Here is a 23573-nt window from a genome sequence, read left to right as displayed (position 1 = left end):
GACATCCAAAAGAGAATGCGATGTTTCCCTATCTATACAACATGCAGAAGTTTAAAAAACGAAAACAAAACTAAAAACAACTTTGTGCATCACCACCTCCTTTTTTCCTTCCTTCTCCTCATTTCCTTTCTTTTTGCCGCCAGGCATGCATATGGGAAGATTTGCTTCTATCAGGCGGGGCACCACGGTGATATGAGTATATTAAGGGAAATAGGTGGTGAATGGGTATAGGTGATTTGTGCTGGTTTTTTCATTCGCTGCCATAACAAATCACCACAGACTTAGTGGCTTAAAAGCCATAAGTTTATTATCTTAAAATTCTGCAGGTTAGAAGTCCAGCTGGGCATCACTGGGCTAAAATCAAGGTGTCTTCAGGGCTGCCTTCCTTCCCCGAGGCTAATGCGGTGAACCTGTTTTCTCGTCTTTTCCAGCTTCTGTAGACTGCTCACCTTCTTTGGCTCAATGGTGCCCTTTCTCCATCCTCAAAGCCAGCAATGTTGCATTTCTCTTACTATTCTTCTGTTGTCACATCTTACTCTGATTCTACTCTTCTGCCTTCCTCTTTCACTTTGAAGAAGGACCCTGGTGATTACATTATTTCCCCACCAATAATCCAGGAAGATCTTTGTATTTATATATATGTATATATACATTTGGCTGTGTTGGGTCTTTGTCGCTGCATGCAGGCTTTCTCTAGTTGTGGCGAGCAGGAGCTACTCTGCAGAGCACGGGCTCTAGGCACGCAGGCTTCAGTAGTTGCAGCACATAGGCTCAGTAGTTGTGGTGCACGGGCTTAGTTGCTCCGCGGCAAGTGGGGTCTTCCCGGACCAGGGATCGAACCCGGTTCCCCTGCATTGGCAGGCAGATTCTTAACCACTGCACCACCAAGGAAGTCCAAGATCGTTATATTTTAAAGTTAGCTGATTAGCAACCTTAAATCATTCTACAACTTTAATTCTCCTTTGCAGTGTAACCTAACATATTCACAGATTCTGAGGGTTAGCATGTGGGCATCTTTAAGGGGACCATTATTCTGCCTACCATTTGACTGTATAAAAGGAAAGCTATTACTGTACATCCCATTTATACAAAGAGGGAAAGTATCCAGATACTAGATATGCTGTAAGAAGTCCTGGGAATATTATGTAGTAGACCATTCATATGAGTTAAATATATTATTGAGAGCCTTTATTACAAGCCTTTATTATTATTCTTAGTCTATATTAAGAATATAGACTAAAAAAACAGTTAAATAATGTTGCAGTTTCTGCTTTCTGGAAATGTAATAAGAGAACTTCACATGCTTGGGATGTCCTGAGCTGAATAAATACCTCAGTCAAGATACTGCACAATTCTATAAATATTGAGTGTTTTCAGTGTGTGAATGTGTATTGCGTTCTGAATGGATACAAGGAAGAATGGATGTGGTCCCTGGCCTCAAGGTCATGACCATCTAGTCATGGAAAATGACACAGGTACACAAATAAAGCTCCCCAACAGAGATAATAGCGGGAGAAGTAAAATCATTTGGGGGAATCAGACAAGGCTTCAAGAACTTGGAGAGGAATTTGGGATGGATGTTGAACAGTAGGTTTTCATTAGGTGGAGGTTAAGGTTGGGAGGGGAGGAAGGATGTGACATTGAGGGACAGGAGGGAGAAGAGAAACCCTTAGAGTGTTCAGTGTGGTTAAGGGACTTGGTGCAGGAGTTGTCTAAATAAAACTAGTTGGGGTTAGATTGTGTAAGACCTGGGATGAATACTGTTATAAGGACTCTGCAGTTGTTAACGCAGTAAAGAGCTACTTATATATACTTTTTTTATTTTTAAACTCCTCAAACTTACAGAAAATCTGCAAGTAAAAAATTGTCTTTTTCCTGAGTTATTTGAGAGTAGGTTTCATGACCAATTACCCTGGAATTCTTGAGTATTTATTTCCTACAAAAAAGGTGTTCTCTATGTAACTACAATACAGTGATTAAAATCAGAAAAATTAATATTGATACATTATGCCATCTAATCCTTGGATCTAATTTGAATTTTGCCAGTTGTCCCTATAATAGCCTATAACAAAAGGACCCAGTTCAGAATTATGCATTGTGTTTAGTTGTGATGTCTCTTTAATCTCCTGCCTGGGACAGTTTCTCAGTCTTTCCTTGGCTTTCATGAACTTGACACTTTTGAAGAGAACAGGCCAGTTTATCTCATGTTTCCTCATGTTTAGATTCGGCTCATGCATCTTTGGCAGGAATATCATAAGAGTCATGCTGTGTTCTCGGTGTGCCTATCATATGTCAGATGATTTTGATGTATCTCATTATTTACTTTGATTACTTCATTATGGTGTTGTCCTCCTGGCTTCTTCACTGTAAAGTTATTCTTTTCCTCTTTGAAATTAGTGTTTTGTGGAGAAGTATTTCTTTTGTTTGTTTTGTTTTGAGAAGCTTTATTCATAATAGCCCCAAACCAGAAATAACCAAATAGCCACCAACGAGAGAATGGATAAACAACTTGTAGGCTGTCCATGCATGGAATACTACACAGCAATAAAAAAGGAACAAACTACTAATACATGCAATAACAAGGACAAGTCTCCAAAACATGTTGAGCTTAAAACTCTAGCACATATAAAAGGGTGCATACGAAATGATTCCACTTATATGAAGTGCAATAACAGGTTGTTCAGTGTAAGGAAATTTTAACTCAATTGAAAACAATCATTTCTTGAGTATAGACTATATCCCTGGCACTCTTTTGGGTACTATTAGGGTAGCGTTCTGGATGAACTAGAGCATACTTTAGAGAACAAAACAAAAATCATAGCCCTTACAGTGCTTATATTCTTGTAGTTCAGCTTGACATGTTCAATGCAAAAGGGCAAACTGATATTTATCCCCATTGAAATTGTTGATCTCCTTCAAGGGCTTGTCAGTGCCAGGACTTGTGAGTGCTCAGAACACCTAGATGATTGAAATTGCACTGGATTTTGGTTTGCAGTACTTGTGGGTAAGTATTTTGAAACTAATTAAATGGTCCTTTCCTCAAAAAACTATCAATTTATCTATCTATCTATCTACCTATCTAGCTAGCTAGCTAGCTAGCTATGTTTACCAACTCATAGTTCTCTGTTTTGCTCAGTGGATTTAATTATTACTGTCATTATTTCTTTCTGTGCTTAATTGATTCCCGGATTTGTCCAGTGAGAACCTCATCAAGGTGGACTCTATGTTCTTTTGACATATCCTCATCATTCTTTGAGCACTTCTTGCTTTCTGACATCATAAGATGCTTGTCTTGTACTTTTCCTGTCCCACTCCTATAAGCAACCATTTCTCTGAATAGCCTTGGTTCCTGGTAGCTGAGAATGGTACTAGAAACTAAATTCTGGGTGCTAGATGTGCTCACTGCTATTGTCTTTGTTTCCAGGCCCTTTTAGCAGACAGAACTGGGGAATATCACACACTCACACACTTATATCTATATTTAAATTTCTGTACTTTTCTATCAGAAATCATGAGATTTTGCTGATATCTCCAGTTCCAATTCATAGCATTCATTCTATTTTTCTCCCTTTTCATATTTATAATCACATTCTCTGACAATGAAAAACCTGACTCCTGTTATCCTCCATATATTTACTTACTTGATAAATTGTGTTTATGTACCTTTGGCCACTGGGAACTCCAGGCTCATCTTGTATATTTCCTGCCCCAAAGGTAGAATCAGCCATTGCTCAAAGGAACCCTAGTTCCTTTTATTGGAGAACAGATTGGAAACAAAGATCTGGGTGCTAGATGACCCCTTTTTTTCTAGTTTTATTGAGAAATAATTGACATACACCACTGTACAAGTTTGCAGCATGATGGTTTGACTCACACATATTATGAAATGATTACTATAATAGGTTCAGCTAACATCCATCTTGACATATAGATACATGTCAGATAGATAAAAAGAAAAGACAGAAAAAAAGAAAAAAATTTCTCCTTGTGATGAGAACTCTTAGGATTTATTCTCTTAACAACTTCCCTATATATCATAGCAGTGTTAGCTATAGTCATCATGTTGCACATTACCTCCCTACTACTTATTTATCTTATAACTGGAAGTTTCTACCTTTGACCACCTCCCTCCAATTCCCCCTCCCTCCACCCTCTGCCTCTGGTAACCACAAATCTGATCTTTTTTCTATGAGTTTTTTTTTAAGATTCCGTATGTGAGGTCATACAGTATTTGTCTTTTTCTGTCTGCCTGATTTCACTTAGCATAATGCCTTCAAGGTCCATCCATGTTGTTGCAAATGGTAGAATTTCTTCATTTTTTATGGCTGTATAATATCACATTGTATATATCACACTATATATACCACAATTTCTTTATCTATTCATTCATCCATTGATGGACACTTAGGTTATTTCCATGTCATGGCTATTGTAAATAACACTGCAATGATCAGGGAGTACAGATATATTTTCAAGTTAGTGTTTTCTTTTCCTTTGTGTATATTCCCAGAGATGAAATTGCTGGATCATATCAAACTAAAAAGCTTCTATGCAGCAAAAGAAACCATAAACAAAGTGAAAAGACAACCTATGGAATAGAAAAAAAAATTTCCAAACCATATATCTGATAAGGCTTTAATACCTAAAATATGTAAAGAACTCATAAAACTCAATACCAAAAAAACAAATAACTCAATTAAAAAATGGGCAAAGGACTTAAATAGACATTTCTCCAAAGAAGATATACAAAAGGCCAACAGGTACATGAAAAGGTGCTCAACATCACTAATCACTAGTGAAATGTAAATTAAAACCCCAATGAGAGATGTTTAAAAAAAAAAAAAAGGAGAACAAAAAAAATAAAACCCCAATGAGATACCACTTCACATCTATTAGAACGGGCATCATGAAAAAGACAAGAGGTAACAAATACTGGAGAGGGTGTGGAGAAAAGAGAACCCCTGTGCACTGTTGGTGGGAATGTAAATTGGTGCAGCCGCTATGGAGAACAGTATGGAGGGTCCTCAAAAAGTTAAAAGTAGAACTACTATATGACCCCTTTTTTTTGGACACTGCTTGTGTTCACACTGAGTAAACTAAGCCATGACTAATTTTTTGCTAGTCTTCTATTTTATTTTTAGAGAAGAATACGTGTCTTTTCTGTTTCTTCTATAGGAATAGTGAGAATTTAGCCACTTGAAATCTTGGAAGATTGTGTTAACAGACACATTATTAATGTGCTTCTAAAACAATAAAAACTGTTGTGATAATCCTTGTGTCATATTTGATCTGGGACAACTCCATCTTAGTAAATTGACATGCAGGCAAGGTTTCTTAACTTGTTTGGTGCCAGTCTGAAAAAACTTGTGGGCCTTTCTCAAAATAAAAAGTTTTTAAGTTGTATAAAACAAAATACATAGAATTATAAAGGAAACCAATTACACTGAAATATGATTATCAGGTCATTTAAAAAGCAAATATTTAATATAGTAATATATATCAATACACTACAGTTTATTACAAGACCTAGTCGTGAGTTTAATAACTATCATAATTTTGAAGCAGGGTTAAACACAAGCAATGTTTCAGGATATCTGGAAGAGTTAAAATATTTTATGAAAATATCTGTACTGTCTTGGTGACTTTGGTCACAGGGGCTGCAAATACTATGTGGCTTGTTGCCTATATTCATATTTGAACAGAATGCTAAGTTTCAATCAGAGGTTATTAGAAATAAAGATGAAGTTTTTTTCCTGTCCAAGTGTATGAACTCGGGAGGGTTTGTGAAAACCCCTGTACGCATAGAGGAACGGTGTTTGGAGGTCTTTTTACTCCATTACATTTGAGGAGTATAATAGGGAGAATTAAATATTTAAATAAAAACCTTTGAAAAAGTCTAGAAGACCAAAATAATAGTCTTTTAAAATGGAGCATCATATTATGATTGAAATGAGAACTACAAAGGAATGTTAATACCTATTATTTTCTCTTACAGTGTTGAAAAGCAAAGAATTTTTAGAACCTTTTTATATATTTATAGGTGTGAAAGTTATTTGAAATAGAGGCTTTGGATATAATCCACATGATAATAAAGACTTCGGTGATAGGAAAAAAACATATAGCAAAGAAGAGATGTTTCTTCTGTAAGAGGGTAAAAGTTATTTTTTCTTCTTGAATTTGTGTGTTTGTACTATTTTTAAAGTATTTATTTTTTATAGTAATTAGGGAATCATGGCAACTGATGAAGATAACAAAAAACAAGTTCTTAAGGAGTATGGGCCAGCTGAAGAATTTATGAAAGATGAACAAAACCAGGTAAAAAGGAAAAATTACTGAGTACTATTAAAAATTAACTTACATCTATTAGTTTTGCAGTGAGGCATGTTTCATATGTCTTTGTCCAACATTATGTTGAATTTGGAAGAATATTAGGGTTTTCATTTTTTTTTTTACCTCTATTATTCAAGACTGACAAGAAGAATCATATTTCTTTTCTTTCTCTTACACAGCTTACGATGTTAGCTGCTTTTTCACTTCCTCTCTCATTTCTTTGATTTGCACCTAGAAGTTAAGAGCTTCGTTAGCAATTATCCAATTAGACCTAAGAGGGAATGGAGGCTCAGGTAGTTAAACCACTTACTCAAGGCCATCTGTCTGGCGTGTCAAGGCAGCTATACTGTGGGAATCACAGAAAAAAAATTTTTTTAATTGCCCCAGAGTAACATATGTCCACAGTTATTGTGCAACTTAAAAGTCATATTGGAGTCACAAATAGTTATGAAGGAATTGACAGAGCATTGAACTAAGATCCAGAAGATAGGGGTATCAATCCTTGCTCTACTATAAACATTTCTGTGACTTTGGTTTAGTGTGAAAGGTGGTTTCCTTTTTTGTATAATGGAGATAATAATCCTTGGCAGTGGTAAGAAAGTCGACAGGTGATGATGTAAAACATTTGACAAAGGTATTATTCACGTGATCATATTTATTCTGAGACTGTCTAATGTCTTTCTTTGCCATGTTCAAAGTGAGAGAAATTTTGCTTCTTTAATTAATTAGAAAAATGAGGTCGGGGCTGGGACTTCCCTGGTGGTCTAGTGGGTAAGACTGTACGCTCCCAATGCAGGGGACCCGGGTTCCATCCCTGGTCGGGGAACTAGCTCCCACGTGTATGCACAACTAACAAGTCCACATGCTACAACTAAGAAGCCCACATGCCGCAACTAAAGATCCCACATGCTGCAACAAAGATCCCGTGTGCCACAACTAAGACCTTGTGCAGCCAAAATAAATAAATATTAAGAAAAGAAAAGAAAAATGAGGTCAGGACTGTTTAAATTTTGGGTGTTATTTTATTTCCTTTTTATTTTTAGAAATTAATTAATGAAATTGAAAAGGAAAATATTCAGTTAAAGGAGGAGATCCAAAAGCTTGAAGCTGAGTTGCAAGCGACAACCAGGAACTCCCAGGTACTTCTTTAATTATTTTATGTATCTCATTTTTCACAGACCCCCTTTTTCAGGAAAAGCAATTTATCGATACAGAATTCATTTCTAAAACATTATGGTCATCCATGGCACCACTGTTTGCAACAGCCCCAAACTGAGAGCAGTAGGATGAATTAATAAATTAGGGTGTATTCACACAATGGACTACTACACAACAGTGAGAATGAACAGGCTACAACTGTATGCAATAACATCAATGAATTTCATAAACACAGTGCTGAGCCAGAAAAGGAGAAAGAGGGCACACCATATGCTTCCATTGAAATAGAGCATGAAAACACAATGTTAGAAGTTACTATGGTGGTTACTCTTAGAGGCAGGTAGGAACTGGAAGGGAACCCAAGAGGGCTTCTGGGGTGTTGGTCTTGTTCTGATTATTAATCTGGGTGCTGGTCACAGGTGTGTGATCACTGTAGAATTTCATCTTGTTACACACTTATGCTAATACATGTTTTAATATTCATGTATATGTTAATCCAAAACTACCCCCAAATGATGGTCATTATCAATCACTTTTGGATCAAATTCTTGGTCTTCTCACCAAATTCTTTTATTGTTTTCCTCATCCAAGTAATTTAAGTGAGTTTCACAGTTAAAAAAAAATTGGATGAGTATCTTCACCATTTAAATTCTTTCTTAATTTCTCCTGTGTTTGAGTTAGACATAGCTTTCACTCCTTTTTTCTTCATAACAACGCAGGTTGTTAAAAAAATACTTTAATCAATACTTTTAAAGTATTTTCAAAATACTTAAAAAATACTTTAATCAATACTTTTAAACTATTTTTAAATACTTTTAAAAATACTTTAATCAATACTTTTAAAGCATTTTTAAAATACTTTAAAAAATACTTTAATCAATACTTTTAAAGTATTTTTTAAATACTTTAAAAAATACTTTAAACAATCCCCCATTTCAGAAACAAAAAGTGACAATGCTTTAAGCATTGTCACTTTTTGTTTCTGAAATGGGGGATAGGATGTTGAATATCAGGAAGTGAAGTTTCCGGTGTTTGTGAGATTTAGAGAAGTCTCTGTTAAGATTCTGGATACTTCTCAGCCTGGAGCCAGAATCATTTAGTCCTACAACTCAAAGGGACTTGGGAACCCATCCAGCTCAGTTGATTCACTTCACAGAGGACTGAAACTGGGGTCTAGAGAGCATAAGTGAATTGCTCCCTGCCACGGTCTACTCAGGACTAGAAGCAGGCATTCTCACTCGCACTCTGGAAAGCTCTTGACTTCTCAGGGTATACTGGATGTTTCTACATTACTGGGAAACACTCTGCCTTTTCTCAAGACACTGCAGATCATTTTGAAATCAGAGTTATGGTAATCAGAAATTCTACCAAAGTTACATGTAGAATAAATGTCAGATTAGATCAAATGACTCACTTGATACTTCTAATCTCTTTGCAATAAAACATTTTCTTGCAACATGTAAAATAACCATGGGAAATAGAAATGCAAACGCTCGATTCATTTGTGCATTTATGTGTGGTTGTACTGACTGTTCATCCCAGTGATTTTAAGCAGCTAAGTCTAACCCCTTAACTTTATCCTCCAGATTACAGATCTTGCTGGTAGTGTCCCTTCACATTTTTATAAACCTAAGTTGGGGTAATGGTTAAAAAGTTGATGGGCAGGTGTTGAGGAAGGGGGAATTTAAATTTGATAAATTTTAAGTCATTGAATTCAGGAGTCTTTCTTTTTGGATGAAGTTATCTGAGTTTGCCATCAAAATAACCATATACACCTGACTATTTCATACCTCTTTGTAGTGAGGCTAAATATACTGTGCAATGATTTCTTTGTGAGATAGCCTATTATTGTCACAGTTGTTTAAAGGGTATTTTTCTACAGGAATGATGTAGGCTTTAGACTCAAACACTACACAATATTGACCAGTTTAAACACTTAGAAAAAGTGAGAGATTATATATTTACAATTTCATCTGTGAAATAATATTAAAGGATCAGCATCTGACTACATTACTGAGTACTTCCCTGGGAAGAAGCAATTACTAAAGATATTAAATAAGACCAGGCTCAGTATTCCATGGGGCTCTGAAGTCAGTGGAGAGTGAATTATTGGATGATCAAATCACATTATCATTGGAAGGACTTAGGTTATTTCTTGTCTTGATTTTAATCAAACATTTCTGTTTGAATTAGATTAACGAGGATATTCCCGAAACAAAGATAAAGTTCACAGCTGTAGAGAATCCTGAGAGTGACAGCCAGTTTTCAAATATCTCCTATTCGTGTCAAATGAGCTCAAAAGTCCCGTATGAGCTACAAAAAGGACAAGCACTTATCACCTTTGAAAAAGAAGAAGGTATGACTCATGTTCAAAAATTTGACCATGTTACCTTTGGAAAGCACTGGGACTTTCAAAGAGTTTTTGAAGATATTTGGCCATTGCTTTACAATTTTTACATTTATCATTTCATCTCATCCTCATAGTGACACCCTGAGGTAGGTATGATTATCCCCATTTTACAGATGAGAAAACTGACTCTGAGACGTTGAGTGACTTGAACATGATCACTCATTCAGGAAGTGACAACGCTGGGACTCAAGCCCAGGTGTTGTGATGTCCAATACCAATGCCTTTCTACTGCAACTGCTACCTGCAAATGATAATACTAGTGATAATGTTTCAAGGTTGTAAAGCTCTACATCATTCTCGGAGAGTTCTCACAGACATTATCTCATTGTATACTCACATGAATCCATGAAAGAAATAAGATAGAGAGTTACTATTTACATTTTATAACTAAGAAAACAGATTCTCAGGTGTTTAAGTGATTTACCTAAGTACACAAGACTTGTGAATGGCAAGAGCCCTGGAGTCAGATATTTGGGGGTGGGACCTGATGTTTGCCAAGTCCGTCGTGGTGTGGGACCCTCTTGAGATCTGGGGGCACCTTAATGAGGAGAATCTGGCTTTGAGTGCCAGCTGTGCCCCTTTCTAGAAGTGTAATTTGGTTGGGTTCTTTATAAATCTCAATTTTTTTATGACAGGTTTTGTGGCAGTACCTACCTCAGGGGGTTGCTTTGAGTATTAAATGAGAAATGTTGAAAAATACTTAGCACAGTGTCTGATATGTAATAAACACTTAATAAATGTTAGCTGTCATTATTGCTACATGTTAGGAATTTTTCAGCTAAGGAAACAGAAGCTTACCTAAGATAAGGAACTTGCTCAAGGTCCATACAGGTGATAAACTGCAGAGCTGAGAGCCAAACCTCAAGTACGCTTGTACTTTCTACTGGACCAACATTCCTCTGAGCAGGCCACCATCTGCGCTTTTTGTTCTCATATTTTCCAAGTTAGATTAAGTTATGGGTGGGGTCAAATGGTCTTCACAAGCCCTTCCATTGTTCAGATTCTGGGAATCTATGATTATAACTCATGTCTCCTTGACGCCTGGTTTGTTACTATAGCCTGAAAATAAATAGAAAGGCATTCTGGCAGGTCACTGTATGCACATATGCTTTGTCCACCCTGGGTCCGCCCCTGCAGCTGAGGGTGAAGGGGGAGGCCAAGAGCCCTGATGGCAGTTGGCAGTGGTAATTGGGATATAACTGAAGGATGGAAGTGAGGATTTGGGAAGCAAGGATTCTGCATAGGAATTACCTGGGGATGTTGGGAACAGGATTTTCTTCAGAAACAGCTGCATCACTGCTTCCACCCTTGGCATGGCTCTGAGGTCATGCTCTTCTGGACAACTTTGGGTTTCTACACAATTAAACAGGGGTTGGCTTTTGACAGAGTCACAGAAGTTGAAACACAAGTAGGCCCTCTCAGCTGTGTCAGATCACCAGATGTTGGAGGTTTGGGGGGTGGGGGAAGGGTGGGGATTGGGAGGGAAAGATCATCATCTCAGTATTACTTACAGTTGATAATCTCTGTTATTGTTGCCTGTTGTCAATAACAACAACAAAAAGCTGTAATTCAAGTTATAGAGCCATATCATGGTACAATGAGTCTGAATTCCCACATGACAACACCCTGTTTTCTAGCCTTGTTTCTCTCTTCCTCCAGCTGTGGTGTGCTGTCTTGTTGTTATAAACACATGTGAGGTTTATAAGACCGGGACTAATTTGTCTCTAGTCTTTATGACATATTAGAGTAAGCAGCTCCAAATATCAACAACTGAAGGGTTATAAACTCTTATGTCACACAATTAAAAATAAACACATACCCACGTGCATTTTATTTTGGTTTTTTAGTATTCTTATTTATTTATTTTTGGCCGCATCTTAGTTCCCCAACCAGGGATTGAAACCCAGGCCCACAGCAGTGAGAGCACCGAGTCCTAACCACTGGACCACTAGGGAATTCCCCGCACATTCATTTTAAACTGTCATATAGTTGCTATTGGATTTCTAATGATTTTTGGCATAATTATATTACTAAGCCTTTCCCATTTGCATGGCTAAATTAGACTAGATAGTTTTGTGATCAGTATATCAAGACTATCGGCTTTTTAATGAATGATCTCAAGAGCATTTTAAGGAAAGTAGAATTCTTCATTAAATATGACCAAAAAAAAGAAAGACTCACTCTTTGGTATTCAAGTCTTTGTGGTCTTTAATATGTAATCCTGGGGAAAGACAGAGACAAGAACAAATATTTATTTCTTTGTTGCTTGTAACATATTAAGGAGCAGTGACAAATGATAAGTAAGATTGTCAGAATGATACTGACCTAAAAAGTTTTCCCAGCTTACTCAACATGGAAGAAATTTCTGGCTGAGCTTTAATGTACTAAGGGAATTCTCTGATAATTCTGTCAACAGTGGAAAGGAAGGGTGTGTGGCTGTACTGAAGTAATATATGAATTTCTGAAGGATCATCAGGCTTATCTCCTAAGAGATGAATCTAGAACTTATTGAGAATTTCTACATTGTAATTTTTTGCTGATGTATTTTGACATTAATATATTCTACTATGGTGGCAAGACCATCATCACTTAGAAATCCTAAGAAAAATGTAAAAATTAGATCCCTTAAAATTAAAGAAAATTTAAAATATTCAGGATTATTTGTTGTTAAACCAGACATGTAAAAATGTATTGAAATATTGGAAATTAATACTTCCCAAATTATTTTTCAGTTGCCCAAAATGTGATCAGAATGGGGCACCATCATGTGCAGATACAGGATGTAAATGTGCAGGTTATGGCCAGCCCGGTTCCATTAAACTCAGGAATCAGATTCCAGGTAACATGATGATTAAAGCGTTTCAGAATTCTGTTAAACACGGACACTTTTCTCATCCATATTTCTGAACGTGAACCGATTTCCCAGGTTCACGTAGAAGTGTCTAAAATGAAGATCCACGTTACTGACATTCCTGATGAACTGCCTGAAAGTCAGATGAGAGACAAGCTAGAACTGAGTTTTTGTAAGTCCCGCAACGGAGGCGGAGAAGTGGACAGCGTGGAGTACGACAAGCAGTCCCGGAGCGCCGTCGTCACGTTTGTGGAAAGTGGAGGTATTCCCGCAGAGAGTTAGACTGTATTCTAGCGTTTAAATTACGTTCTGCCATGTCTGAAAGTATCCCTTTCTACTGCTTTTATTTTTTTTTATGCGGGCCTCTCACCGTTGGGGCCTCTCCCGTTGCGGAGCACAGGCTCCGGACGCGCAGGCTCAGCGGCATGGCTCACGGGCCCAGTCGCTTCGCAGCATGTGGGATCTTCCCGGACCGGGGCACGAACCCGTGTCCCCTGCATCGGCAGGCAGACTCTCAACCACTGCACCACCAGGGAAGCCCGCTTTCTACTGCTTTTATTTGGAATTTATTAGACAGCATAATAACAGGGGATTTTTTTCTTTAACCTTATGAAATGGTAGAGTCCTCAAAATGATTTCCCTGAGTGCTACTGAAAATGATAGGATTACAGATAACAAGTACCTACATCTTAGTGCATTCCTATCACGTGCCAGGCATGGAGTCTTTGGTGTTTTATACATATATCTGCTCAGATCCATAGCACAGCTCTGGATGTAGGTGTTATACTCATTTTATTGATGAGGAAACTAAGGCGTACTCAAGGTAAGCAGCTTACCCAAGATCTCACAATGGGTGTGTGGCAGAGAAGCATTCTGAAAAGATATATATATATATAAAACTGTCTCTTTATCTCACTTATTACGATTGACAAGGATCTCAGGTGGAGGTAATTGATTCCAGGAAGAAAAGGGGGTAATAGAACAGCTGTTCCTTTTTTAGGTAGAAATGGACTTTTACCAAATCATCTTAGGGAGGTTTATATTCTTATAATGAAAAATAGAAGATTCTCCAAGTTCTTTTGTTAATATATTCAAATGATTCTCAATGTAAAAATCTCTTCCTCTAGTTAATCTAGTTCTTAGGGCTTCTCCTGGTTTTACACATATGATAGAAATCCAAATATACAATTAAAAACCGTTGACTGATTTAAGTTTTTTCATAATAAAGTAATGCATGCTTTTTAAAGAAAATGGAAATAATAGAGAACAGGATTAATTTAATAAAAATGGAGACATTTCCTTAAATTTCCAAACTTCCCTTTCTCCTGCTATGTAGCTAGTTATGGTTAGGTGAATGTCTTTCCAGATCCTTCTGGAATTGCTGGATAATATGGTAATTCTATGTTTAATGCTTGAGGAACCACCGTACTGTTTTCCACAGTGGCTACACCTTTACATTCCTACCAGCAATGTACCAGGGTTCCAGTTTCTCCACATCCTTGCCAGCAAGGATCTACACTCTTAACCACTGTGCTATATTGCTGATTCAAGGTGGACTGGTGAGAGGAGAAAAAAAGTGATTGGATATTCTTAAGAACTGTTTCTGTTAAACTCTATGCAGTCTTGACACATTACCTTTTTTCCCTCTAGGAGAGAAAAGCTGCTAAAAATAAATCTGGTTATTTTTTGTGTTGGAGGAAATTGATGAATTTTTGTTATTTGCCTTCATTTTTTTTAGATGACATTCAGCACCCCTCCACCTTTGATTAACATCATTATACAGGTTTATTGAATGTCATGTATTAGTTACAGGACAATTAAGTAATTATATATATAATAGTAATATAGTAATTTGCTATAAGTATGTATGTGTATATATATATATGCACAGAAAGAGAGAGAGAAAGAGGGTATTCTAATCGTAATTTGCACGTGTACTTCTTGAGAGACTGGGAAGCACTGGGTTTTGTTAGGATGGCTGGGTTATTTTTTGCAATAATTTTTTGCTGGGTTATTTATTTATCACATTTTATGTAGCTCAAGGTAGGTCTATCTGAGGACATCGCAGCTCACTGTGCATTGATTGACTGATAGTTTAAGACAGATGGAGCTATTTAAATCTCATTATCATTTGGTCTTATGTTTTTTAAAATTATGTACTGTGAATTTTTTGAAGTGGACTGTAGAGTTTCTTAAAAATTAATCCCTCAAGCCACTGTTTACTCTGACATTCTGTTTGAAGGAGGTTTTAACTTTGGTTAAAAATGTTTGATATAAAGGAGAAAATAATTTTTTTAAATTTACTTCTAGTTGCTGACAAGATTTTGAAAATAAAAGACTATCCTCTTTATATAAATCAAAGCTGCCAGAGAGTTACTGTTTCTCCGTACACAGAAACATACCTGAAAAAGTTTCAGGTAAAGTCCACAAAAAATAAAAAGTTGTGATTCTGTTTCCGTTTGAATCTTATTAATGAACCTAGCCTGCCATCCTGAAAGCTAGAACTCATGCCTAACTCTTGGTTTCGCTTCCCCTCCAGCATTCATGTCGTTATTGACCTTGTCACTTCCACCTCTCACTACCTCTCTAACTGGTCTCTCTGTCTGTAGAGTTGCCCTTCTTTCCTTTATTTGTCACAATGCCACCAGAGTTATCTTTCTGAAACTCAGATCCGACTCTGATATTCTCTTGCTTGAAAATCTTCCTGAGGCTCATTGTCTCTCTCAAGATAACATCCAAAATATTAAGCAGAGCTTATAAATGTAGTTTTGTAATTCAAAGCGCTTAGAAAATTTTCTATTTATCTTTTTATTTTGCTTCTTAGGTGTTTTCAGGAGTATCTAAGAAGACAGTGCTTCTGAGTGGACTGGAAGACCTTCAGATAGTAGATGAAGAAACTGTGGAGGATTTTATTAACATTCACTTTCAACGGGAGAAAAATGGAGGTGGAGAAGTTGAGGTAGTCAGGTGTTCCCTTGGGCAACCTTACATAGCATACTTTGAAGAATAGCCTCATGGAGTCCTATGAAAATTAGAGCTTTTGAACCCAAATCACTGTTAATGCTTGACAAAAATGAATATCCTTTTCCTTAAAAAAATGAAAAATTTAATTCTTTAGTGTTTGTTTATTCTTAGATACAAAATATATTTCTGTTTTTGAATTCTTTGTTTCCACCTGTGCTGAATGTTTACAAATGCAATAACTATGTTAAAACAGTTTTGTTCATAAATTTTGTGGCTGGGTGCCACGCCAATTGAAATGAACCATAAATGATCCAGTTGTCCGCCTGCCATGTTGGCTCATTCTGTCATGGTCTGAGCCAACAGCAGAATTAAATTCATATTAAAATGCTGGCAGAAATGAAATGCCTTTAGAAAAGATTCTAAACCTAGACCTATCCAATGCTGCCTGCCATCTAAAATAAAGGGAAAAACTAAAAAGAAAAAAGGCTTGGTTTTGCTTCTGATATTTTATTTTTAGGTTTTCAAGTTGATATACCACCATCAGAAATACTCATTACTCTCACATTTCTCTTTGGAATAAGAAATGTTGCCTATGGGGCTTCCCTGGTGGCACAGTGGTTGGGAATCCGCCTGCCGGTGCAGGGGACACAGGTTTGAGCCCTGGGCCAGGAGGATCCCACATGCCGCGGAGCAGCTGGGCCCGTGCTCCACAAGTACTGAGCCTGCGCTCTTCAGCCTGCGAGCCACATCTGCTGAAGCCCGCCGCACGCCTAGAGCCTATGCTCCTCAACAAAGACAAGCCACCGCAATGCGAAGCCTGTGCACTGCAATGAAGAGTAGCTCCCGCTCGCCGCATCTAGAGAAAGCCTGCGTGCAGCAACGAAGACCCAAGGCAGCCAAAAATAATAAATTAATTTAAAAAATATATTAAGAAGAAAAATTTAAAGAACCTCATTTAATTTCGATTGGTACAGTCTCACTAGCACAGAGGGTATTATATTTAGTCTATGGTAGACTGCCAATTAGAAATAATTTTTTCCTAATATTTAGTACAAAGTTGGAAGCAGTCACTTTTGTTCCTTTTGGGGGCCTTCCTCAGGCAGTAAAATAGATAATTTCATCTGATCTTAAATTTTCACAATGGTTTTGATAAATGTTACTTATCCTAGAAAATTATGCTTTTTCTTTGTGTTCCTGTCACCATTCCACCTCTGTGTTATCTGACTAAAACTCAGAAATCAAGCACTGGCTCTCCTGCTTATTTCCAGAGTTTTACAGATTTTACAGGAGGAAAGTTTTCTTTAAAATATACCAAAAGATACTGTATTGACTATTTAACATATTGCATGTTACGGTAGGAAGCCTTCAACTATGTGTCCAGGATAAGCTATCTCCACTTACTAATGTGTGAAAAGACTTTGTCATTATATAAGTCAGGAAAGACAGATAATATGGAATTACAAGTCCCTTTTGCTGTTTGTAGATTTATCAGTCAGGAGAGGCTGGGCTATGCTGTGATAGCACAACCTCCCAAATCTTGGAGACCTAGTAAAATAAAAGTTTAATTCTTGCTCATGCTGAATGTCCAACAAAAGTTGGTCAGGGACTCTGTCTTAATCACTTCAGGCCCCATCTTGAGACATGCTTCCAGAATCATGCAGGTGGGGAAAAGTGAAATCTGGAGAGTCTTGGCACCAGCAATTAAATGCTGTGACCCAGAAGTGACTTGTGCCATTTCCTCTCACATCTCATTGGCCAGGAATAGTCATATGGCCTCACTGAAACAGAAGGGGGCTAGGAAATTCCCTGGCAGTCCAGTGGTTAGGACTCCTCGCTTCCACAGCAGGGAGCATGGGTCCAGTCTCTGGTTGGGGAATGAAGATCCCACATGCCATGCGGTGTGTCAAAACAAAAGAAAAGAAAGAAAATATAAGGGGGCTAGAAAATTCTGTCTTGTAAAAATGAGAACTAGATATAGTTGAGCCAGAATAATAAAGAATAATAAGCGTAGTATGTCCTGTCCTACTGGTCATAAATGTTTTTTTTTTTTTTACCATCTTTATTGGAGTACAATTGCTTTACAATGGTGTGTTAGTTTCTGCTGTATAACAAAGTGAATCAGTGAATCAGCTATGTGTATACATATGTCACCATATCCCCTCCCTCTTGCATCTCCCTCCTATCCTCCATATCCCACCCCTCTATGGGGACACAAAGCACTGAGCTGATCTCCCTGTGCTATGCAGCTGCTTCCCACTAGCTAGCTATTTTACATTTGGTAGTGTATGTATGTCAATGTTACTCTCTCACTTCATCCCAACTTACCCTTCCCCGTCCCCATGTCCTCAAGTCCATTTTCTACGTCTGCGTCTTTATTCTTGTCCTGCCCCTAGGTTCTTCATAACCTTTTTTTTTTTTTTTTGATTCCATTTATATGTTTTGGCATACGGTATTTCTTTTTCTCTTTCTGACTTACTTCACTCTGTATGAGAGTCTATAAGCCCATCCACCTCACTACAAATAACTCAATTTCATTTCTTTTTATGGCTGAGTAATATTCCACTGTATATATGTACCACATCGTTTTTTTTTTTTACCATCTTTATTGGAGTATAATTGCTTTACAATGGTGTTAGTTTCTGCTGTATAACAAAGTGAATCAGCTATACATATACATATATCCCCATGTCTCCTCCCTCTTGCGTCTCCCTCCCACCTTCCCTATCCCACGTCTCTAGGTGGACAAAGCAACAAGCTGATCTCCCTGTGCTATGCAGCTGCTTTCCACTAGCTGTTTTACATTTGGTAGTGTACATATGTCCATGCTACTCTCTCACTTCGTCCCAGCTTACCCTTCCCCCTCCCCATGTCCTCAGGTCCATTCTCTACATCTGTGTCTTTATTCCTGTCCTGCCCCTAGGTTCTTCATAACCATTTTTTTTTAGATTCCATATATATGTGTTAGCATACGGTATTTGTTTTTCTCTTTCTGACTTACTTCACTCTATATGAGAGTCTATAAGCCCATCCACCTCACAACAAATAACTAAAATTCGTTTCTTTTTATGGCTGAGTAATATTCCATTGTATATATGTGCCACATCTTCTTTATCCTTCATCTGTTGATGGACACTTAGGTTGCTTCCATGTCCTGGCTATTGTAAATAGAGCTGCAGTGAACATTGTGGTACATGATTCTTTTTGAATTATGGTTTTCTCAGGGTATACGCCCAGGAGTGGGATTGCTGGGTCATATGGTAGTTCTATTTTTAGTTTTTTAAGGAACTTCCATACTGTTCCCCATAGTGGCTGTATCAATTTACATTCCCACCAACATTATAGGAGGGTTCCCTTTTCTCCACACCCTCTCCAGCATTTATTGTTTCTAGATTTTTTGATGATGGCCATTCTGACTGGTGTGTGGTGATACCTCATTGTAGTTTTGATTTGCATTTCTCTAATGATTAGTGATACTGAGCAGACTTTCATGTGTTTGTTGGCAATCTGTATATCTTCTTTGGAGAAATGTCTATTTAGGTCTTCTGCCCATTTTTGGATTATTGTATTTTTTGTTTTTTTGATATTGAGCTGCATGAGCTGCTCATATATTTTGGAGATTAATCCTTTGTCAGTTGCTTCATTTGCAAATATTTTCTCCTGTTCTGAGGGTTGTCTTTTCATCTTGTTTATAGTTTCCTTTGCTATGCAAAATCTTTTGACTTTCATTATGTCCCATTTGTTTATTTTTGTTTATATGTCCATTTCTCTATTAGGTGGGTCAAAAAGGATCTTGCTGTGATTTATGTCGTAGAATTTCTTGTTCTAGTTCTGTGAAAAATACCATTGGTAGTTTGATAGGGATTGCACTGAATCTATAGATTGCTTTGAGTAGTACAGTCATTTTCACAGTGTTGATTTTTCCAATCCAAGAACATGTTATATCTCTCCATCTGTTTGTATCATCTTTAATTTCTTTCATCAGTGTCTTTCAGATTTTTCATCATTAGCGTATAGGAATGCAAGAGATTTCTGTGCATTAATTGTGTATCCTGCTACTTTACCAAATTCATTGATTAGCTCTAGTAGTTTTCTGGTACCATCTTTAGGATTCTCTATGTATAGTATCATGTCATCTGCAAACAGTGACAGCTTTACTTCTTTTCCGATTTGGATTCCTTTTATTTCTTTTTCTTCTCTAATTGCTGTGGCTAAAACTTCCAAAAGTATGTTGAATAATAGTGGTGAGGGTGGACAACTTTGTCTTGTTCCTGATCTTAGAGGAAATGTTTTCAGTTTTTCAACATTGAGAATGATGTTGGCTGTGGGTTTGTCATATATGGCCTTTATTATGTTGAGGTAAGTTCCCTCTATGGTGACTTTCTGGAGGGTTTTTATTATAAATGGGTGTTGAATTTTGTCAAAAGCTTATTCTTCATCTATTGAGATGATCATATGGTTTTTCTCCTCCAGTTTTTCAATATGGTTTATTATGTTGATTGATTTGCATATATTGAAGAATCCTTGCATTCCTGGGATAAACCCCACTTGATCATGGTGTATGACCCTTTTCATGTGCTGTTGGATTCTGTTTGCTAGTATTTTGTTGAGGATTTTTGCATCTATGTTCATTAGTGATATTGGCCTGTAGTTTTCTTTTTTTGTGACATCTTGTCTGGTTTTGGTATCAGGGTGATGGTGGCCTCGTAGAATGAGTTTGGGAGTGTTCCTCCCCCTGCTATATTTTGGAAGAGTTTGAGGATAGGTGTTAGCTCTTCTCTAAAAGTTTGATATAATTCGCCTGGGAAGCCATCTGGTCCTGAACTTCTGTTTGTTGCAAGATTTTTAATTACAGTCTCAATTTCAGTGCTTGTGATTGGTCTGTTTATATTTTCTATTTCTTCCTGGTTCACTCTTGGAAGGTTGTGCTTTTCTAAGAATTTGTCCATTTCCTCCAGGTTGTCCATTTTATTGGCATATAGCTGCTTTCAGTGATGTCTCATGATCCCTTGTATTTCTGCAGTATTTCTGCAGTGTCAATTGTTACTTCTCCTTTTTCAATTCTAATTCTATTGATTTGAGTCTTCTCCCTTTTTTTCTTGATGAGTCTGGCTAATGGTTTATCAATTTTGTTTATCTTCTCAAAGAACCAGCTTTTAGTTTTATTGATCTTTGCTCTTGTTTCCTTCATTTCTTTTTCCTTTATTTCTGATCTGATCTTTATGATTCCTTTCCTTCTGCTAACTTTGGGGTTTTTTTGTTCTTCTTTCTCTAATTGCCTTAGGTGTAAAGCCAGGTTGTTTTTTTGAGATGTTCCTTGTTTCCTGAGGTAGGATTGTATTGCTATAAACTTCCCTCTTAGAACTGCTTTTGTTGCATCCCATATGTTATGGGTCATCGTGTTTTCATTGTCATTTGTTTTGAGGTATTTTTTGATTACCTCTTTGATTTCTTCAGTTATCTCTTGGTTACTTAGTAGTGTATTGTTTAACCTCCCTGTGTTTTATTTTTTACAGATTTTTTCCTGTAATTGATATCTAGTCTGATAGTGTTGTGGTTGGAAAAGATACATGATACAATTTCAATTTTCTTAAATTTACCAAGGCTTGATTTGTGATCCAAGATGTGATCTATCCTGGAGAATGTTCCATGAGCACTTGAGAAGGAAGTGTATTCTGTTGTTTTTGGATGGAATGACCTATAAATATCAATTAAGTCCATCTTGTTTAATGTATCATTTAAAGCTTGTGTTTCCTTATTTATTTTCATTTTGGATGATCTGTCCATTGGTAAAAGTGAGGTGTTAAAGTCTCCTACTATGATTGTGTTCCTGTGGATTTCCCCTTTTATGGTTGTTAGCATTTGCCCTATGTATTGAGGTGCTGCTATGTTGGGTGCATAAATATTTACAATTGTTATATCTTCTTCTTGGACTGATCCCTTGATCATTATGTAGTGTCCTTCTTTGTCTCTTGTAATAGTGTTTATTTTTAAGTCCATTTTGCCTGATATGAGAATTGCTGCACCAGCTTTCTTTTGATTTCCATTTGCATGGAATACCTTTTTCCATCTCCTCACTTTCAGTCTGTATGTGTCCCTAGATCTGAAGTGGTTCTATTGTAGACAGCATTTATATGGGTCTTGTTTTTGTATCCATTCAGCCAGTCTATGTCTTTTGGTTGGAGCATTTAATGCATTTACATTGAAGGTAGTTATCAATATATATGTTCCTATTACGATTTTCTTAATTGTCTTGGGTTTGTTATTGTAGGTCTTTTCCTTCTCCTGTGTTTCCTGCCTAGAGAAGTTCCTTTAGCATTTGTTGTAAAGCTCTTTTGGTGGTGCTGAATTCTCTTAGCTTTTGCTTGTCTGTAAAGGTTTTAATTTCTCCGTCGAATCTGAATGAGATCCTTGCTGGCTAGGGTAACCTTGATTGTAGCTCTTCACCTTTCGTCACTTTAAATATGTCCTGCCACTCCCTTCTGGCTTGCAGAGTTTCTGCTGAACGATCAGCTGTTAACCTTATGGGGATTCCCTTGTATATTATTCGTTGCTTTTCCCTTACAGCTTTTAATATTTTTCCTTTGTATTTAATTTTTGACAGTTTGATTAATATCTGTCTTGGTGTGTTTCACCTTGGATTTATCCTGTTTGGGACTCTCTGTGCTTCCTGGATTTGATTGACTATTTCCTTTCCCATATTAGGGAAGTTTTCAACTATAATCTCTTAAATATTTTTTCAGTCTTTTTTTTTTCTCTTCTTCTTCTGGGACCGCTATAATTCGAATGTTGGTGTGTTTAATGTTGTCCCAGAGGTCTCTGAGACTGGCCTCAATTCTTTTCATTCTTTTTTTTTTTTATTCTGCTCTTCAGTAATGATTTCCATTATTTTATCTTCCTGGTCTCTTATCCATTTTCTTCCTCAGTTATCCTGCTATTGATTCCTTCTAAGGAATTTTTAATTTCATTTATTGTGTTGTTCATCATTGTTTGTTTGCTCTTTAGTTCTTCTAGGTCCTTGTTAAACGTTTCTTGTATTTTCTCCATTCTATTTCCAAGATTTTGGATCATCTTTACTATCATTACTCTGAATTGTTTTTCAGGTAGGCTGCCTATTTCCTCTTCATTTGTTTGGTTTGGTGGGTTTTTACCTTGCTCCTTCATCTGCTGTGTATTTCTCTGTCTTCTCATTTTGCTTAACTTTCTGTGTTTGGGGTCTCCTTTTCGCAGGCTGCTGGTTCGTAGTTCCCGTTGTTTTTGGTGTCTGCTCCCAGTGGGTAAGGTTGGTTCAGTGGGCTGTGTAGGCTTCCTGGTGGAGGGCACTGGTGCCTGTATTCTGGTGGATGAGACTGGATCTTGTCTTTCTGGTGGACAGGACCGCGTCTGGTCATGTGTTTTGGAGTGCCTGTGAACTTATGATTTTAGGCAGCCTCTCTGCTAATGGGTGGGGTTGTGTTCCTGTTTTGCTAGTTCTTTGACATACGGTGTCCAGCACTGTAGCTTGCTGGTTGTTGAGTGGAGCTGGATCTTAGCATTGAGATGGAGATCTCTGTGAGAGCTTTCACCATTTGATGTTACGTGGGGCTGGGAGGTCTCTGGTGGACCAGTGTCCTGAACTTGGCTCTCCCACCTCAGAGGCTCAGGCCTGACACCCGGCCGGAGCACCAAGACCCTGTCAGCTGCTCAGATCAGAAGAAAAGGGAGAAAAAGAGAGAAAGAAAGAAAGAGAAATAAAATAAAATAAAGTTATTAAACTAAAAAAGAAAAAAATTATTAAAAATTAAAAAATTTTAAAGTAATAAGAAAAAGAAAGAAAGAAGAGAACAACCAAACCAAAAAACAAATCCACCAGCGATAACAAGC

The 23573-nt window shown here is 37.2% G+C and overlaps 1 protein-coding gene across 1 annotated transcript; it reads left to right on the top strand.

The window, feature by feature from the left end:
- Positions 1–6231: 6231 nt before the first annotated feature.
- NMI (N-myc and STAT interactor) lies at positions 6232–16152 on the top strand (the record flags this gene model as incomplete). Its single annotated transcript, XM_079709648.1, has 7 exons — positions 6232–6315; positions 7374–7469; positions 9682–9844; positions 12631–12737; positions 12825–13011; positions 15060–15166; positions 15574–16152. 7 exons carry the CDS (start codon positions 6232–6234, stop codon positions 15757–15759), a joined length of 930 nt encoding a protein of 309 aa, XP_079565774.1. The 3' UTR covers positions 15760–16152.
- Positions 16153–23573: the final 7421 nt, after the last annotated feature.

Source organism: Hyperoodon ampullatus (assembly GCF_949752795.1).
Source record: "Hyperoodon ampullatus genome assembly, chromosome: 8".
Classification (NCBI taxonomy): Eukaryota; Metazoa; Chordata; class Mammalia; order Artiodactyla; family Ziphiidae; genus Hyperoodon; species Hyperoodon ampullatus.
This window is presented reverse-complemented; position numbering and strand designations above follow the sequence as displayed.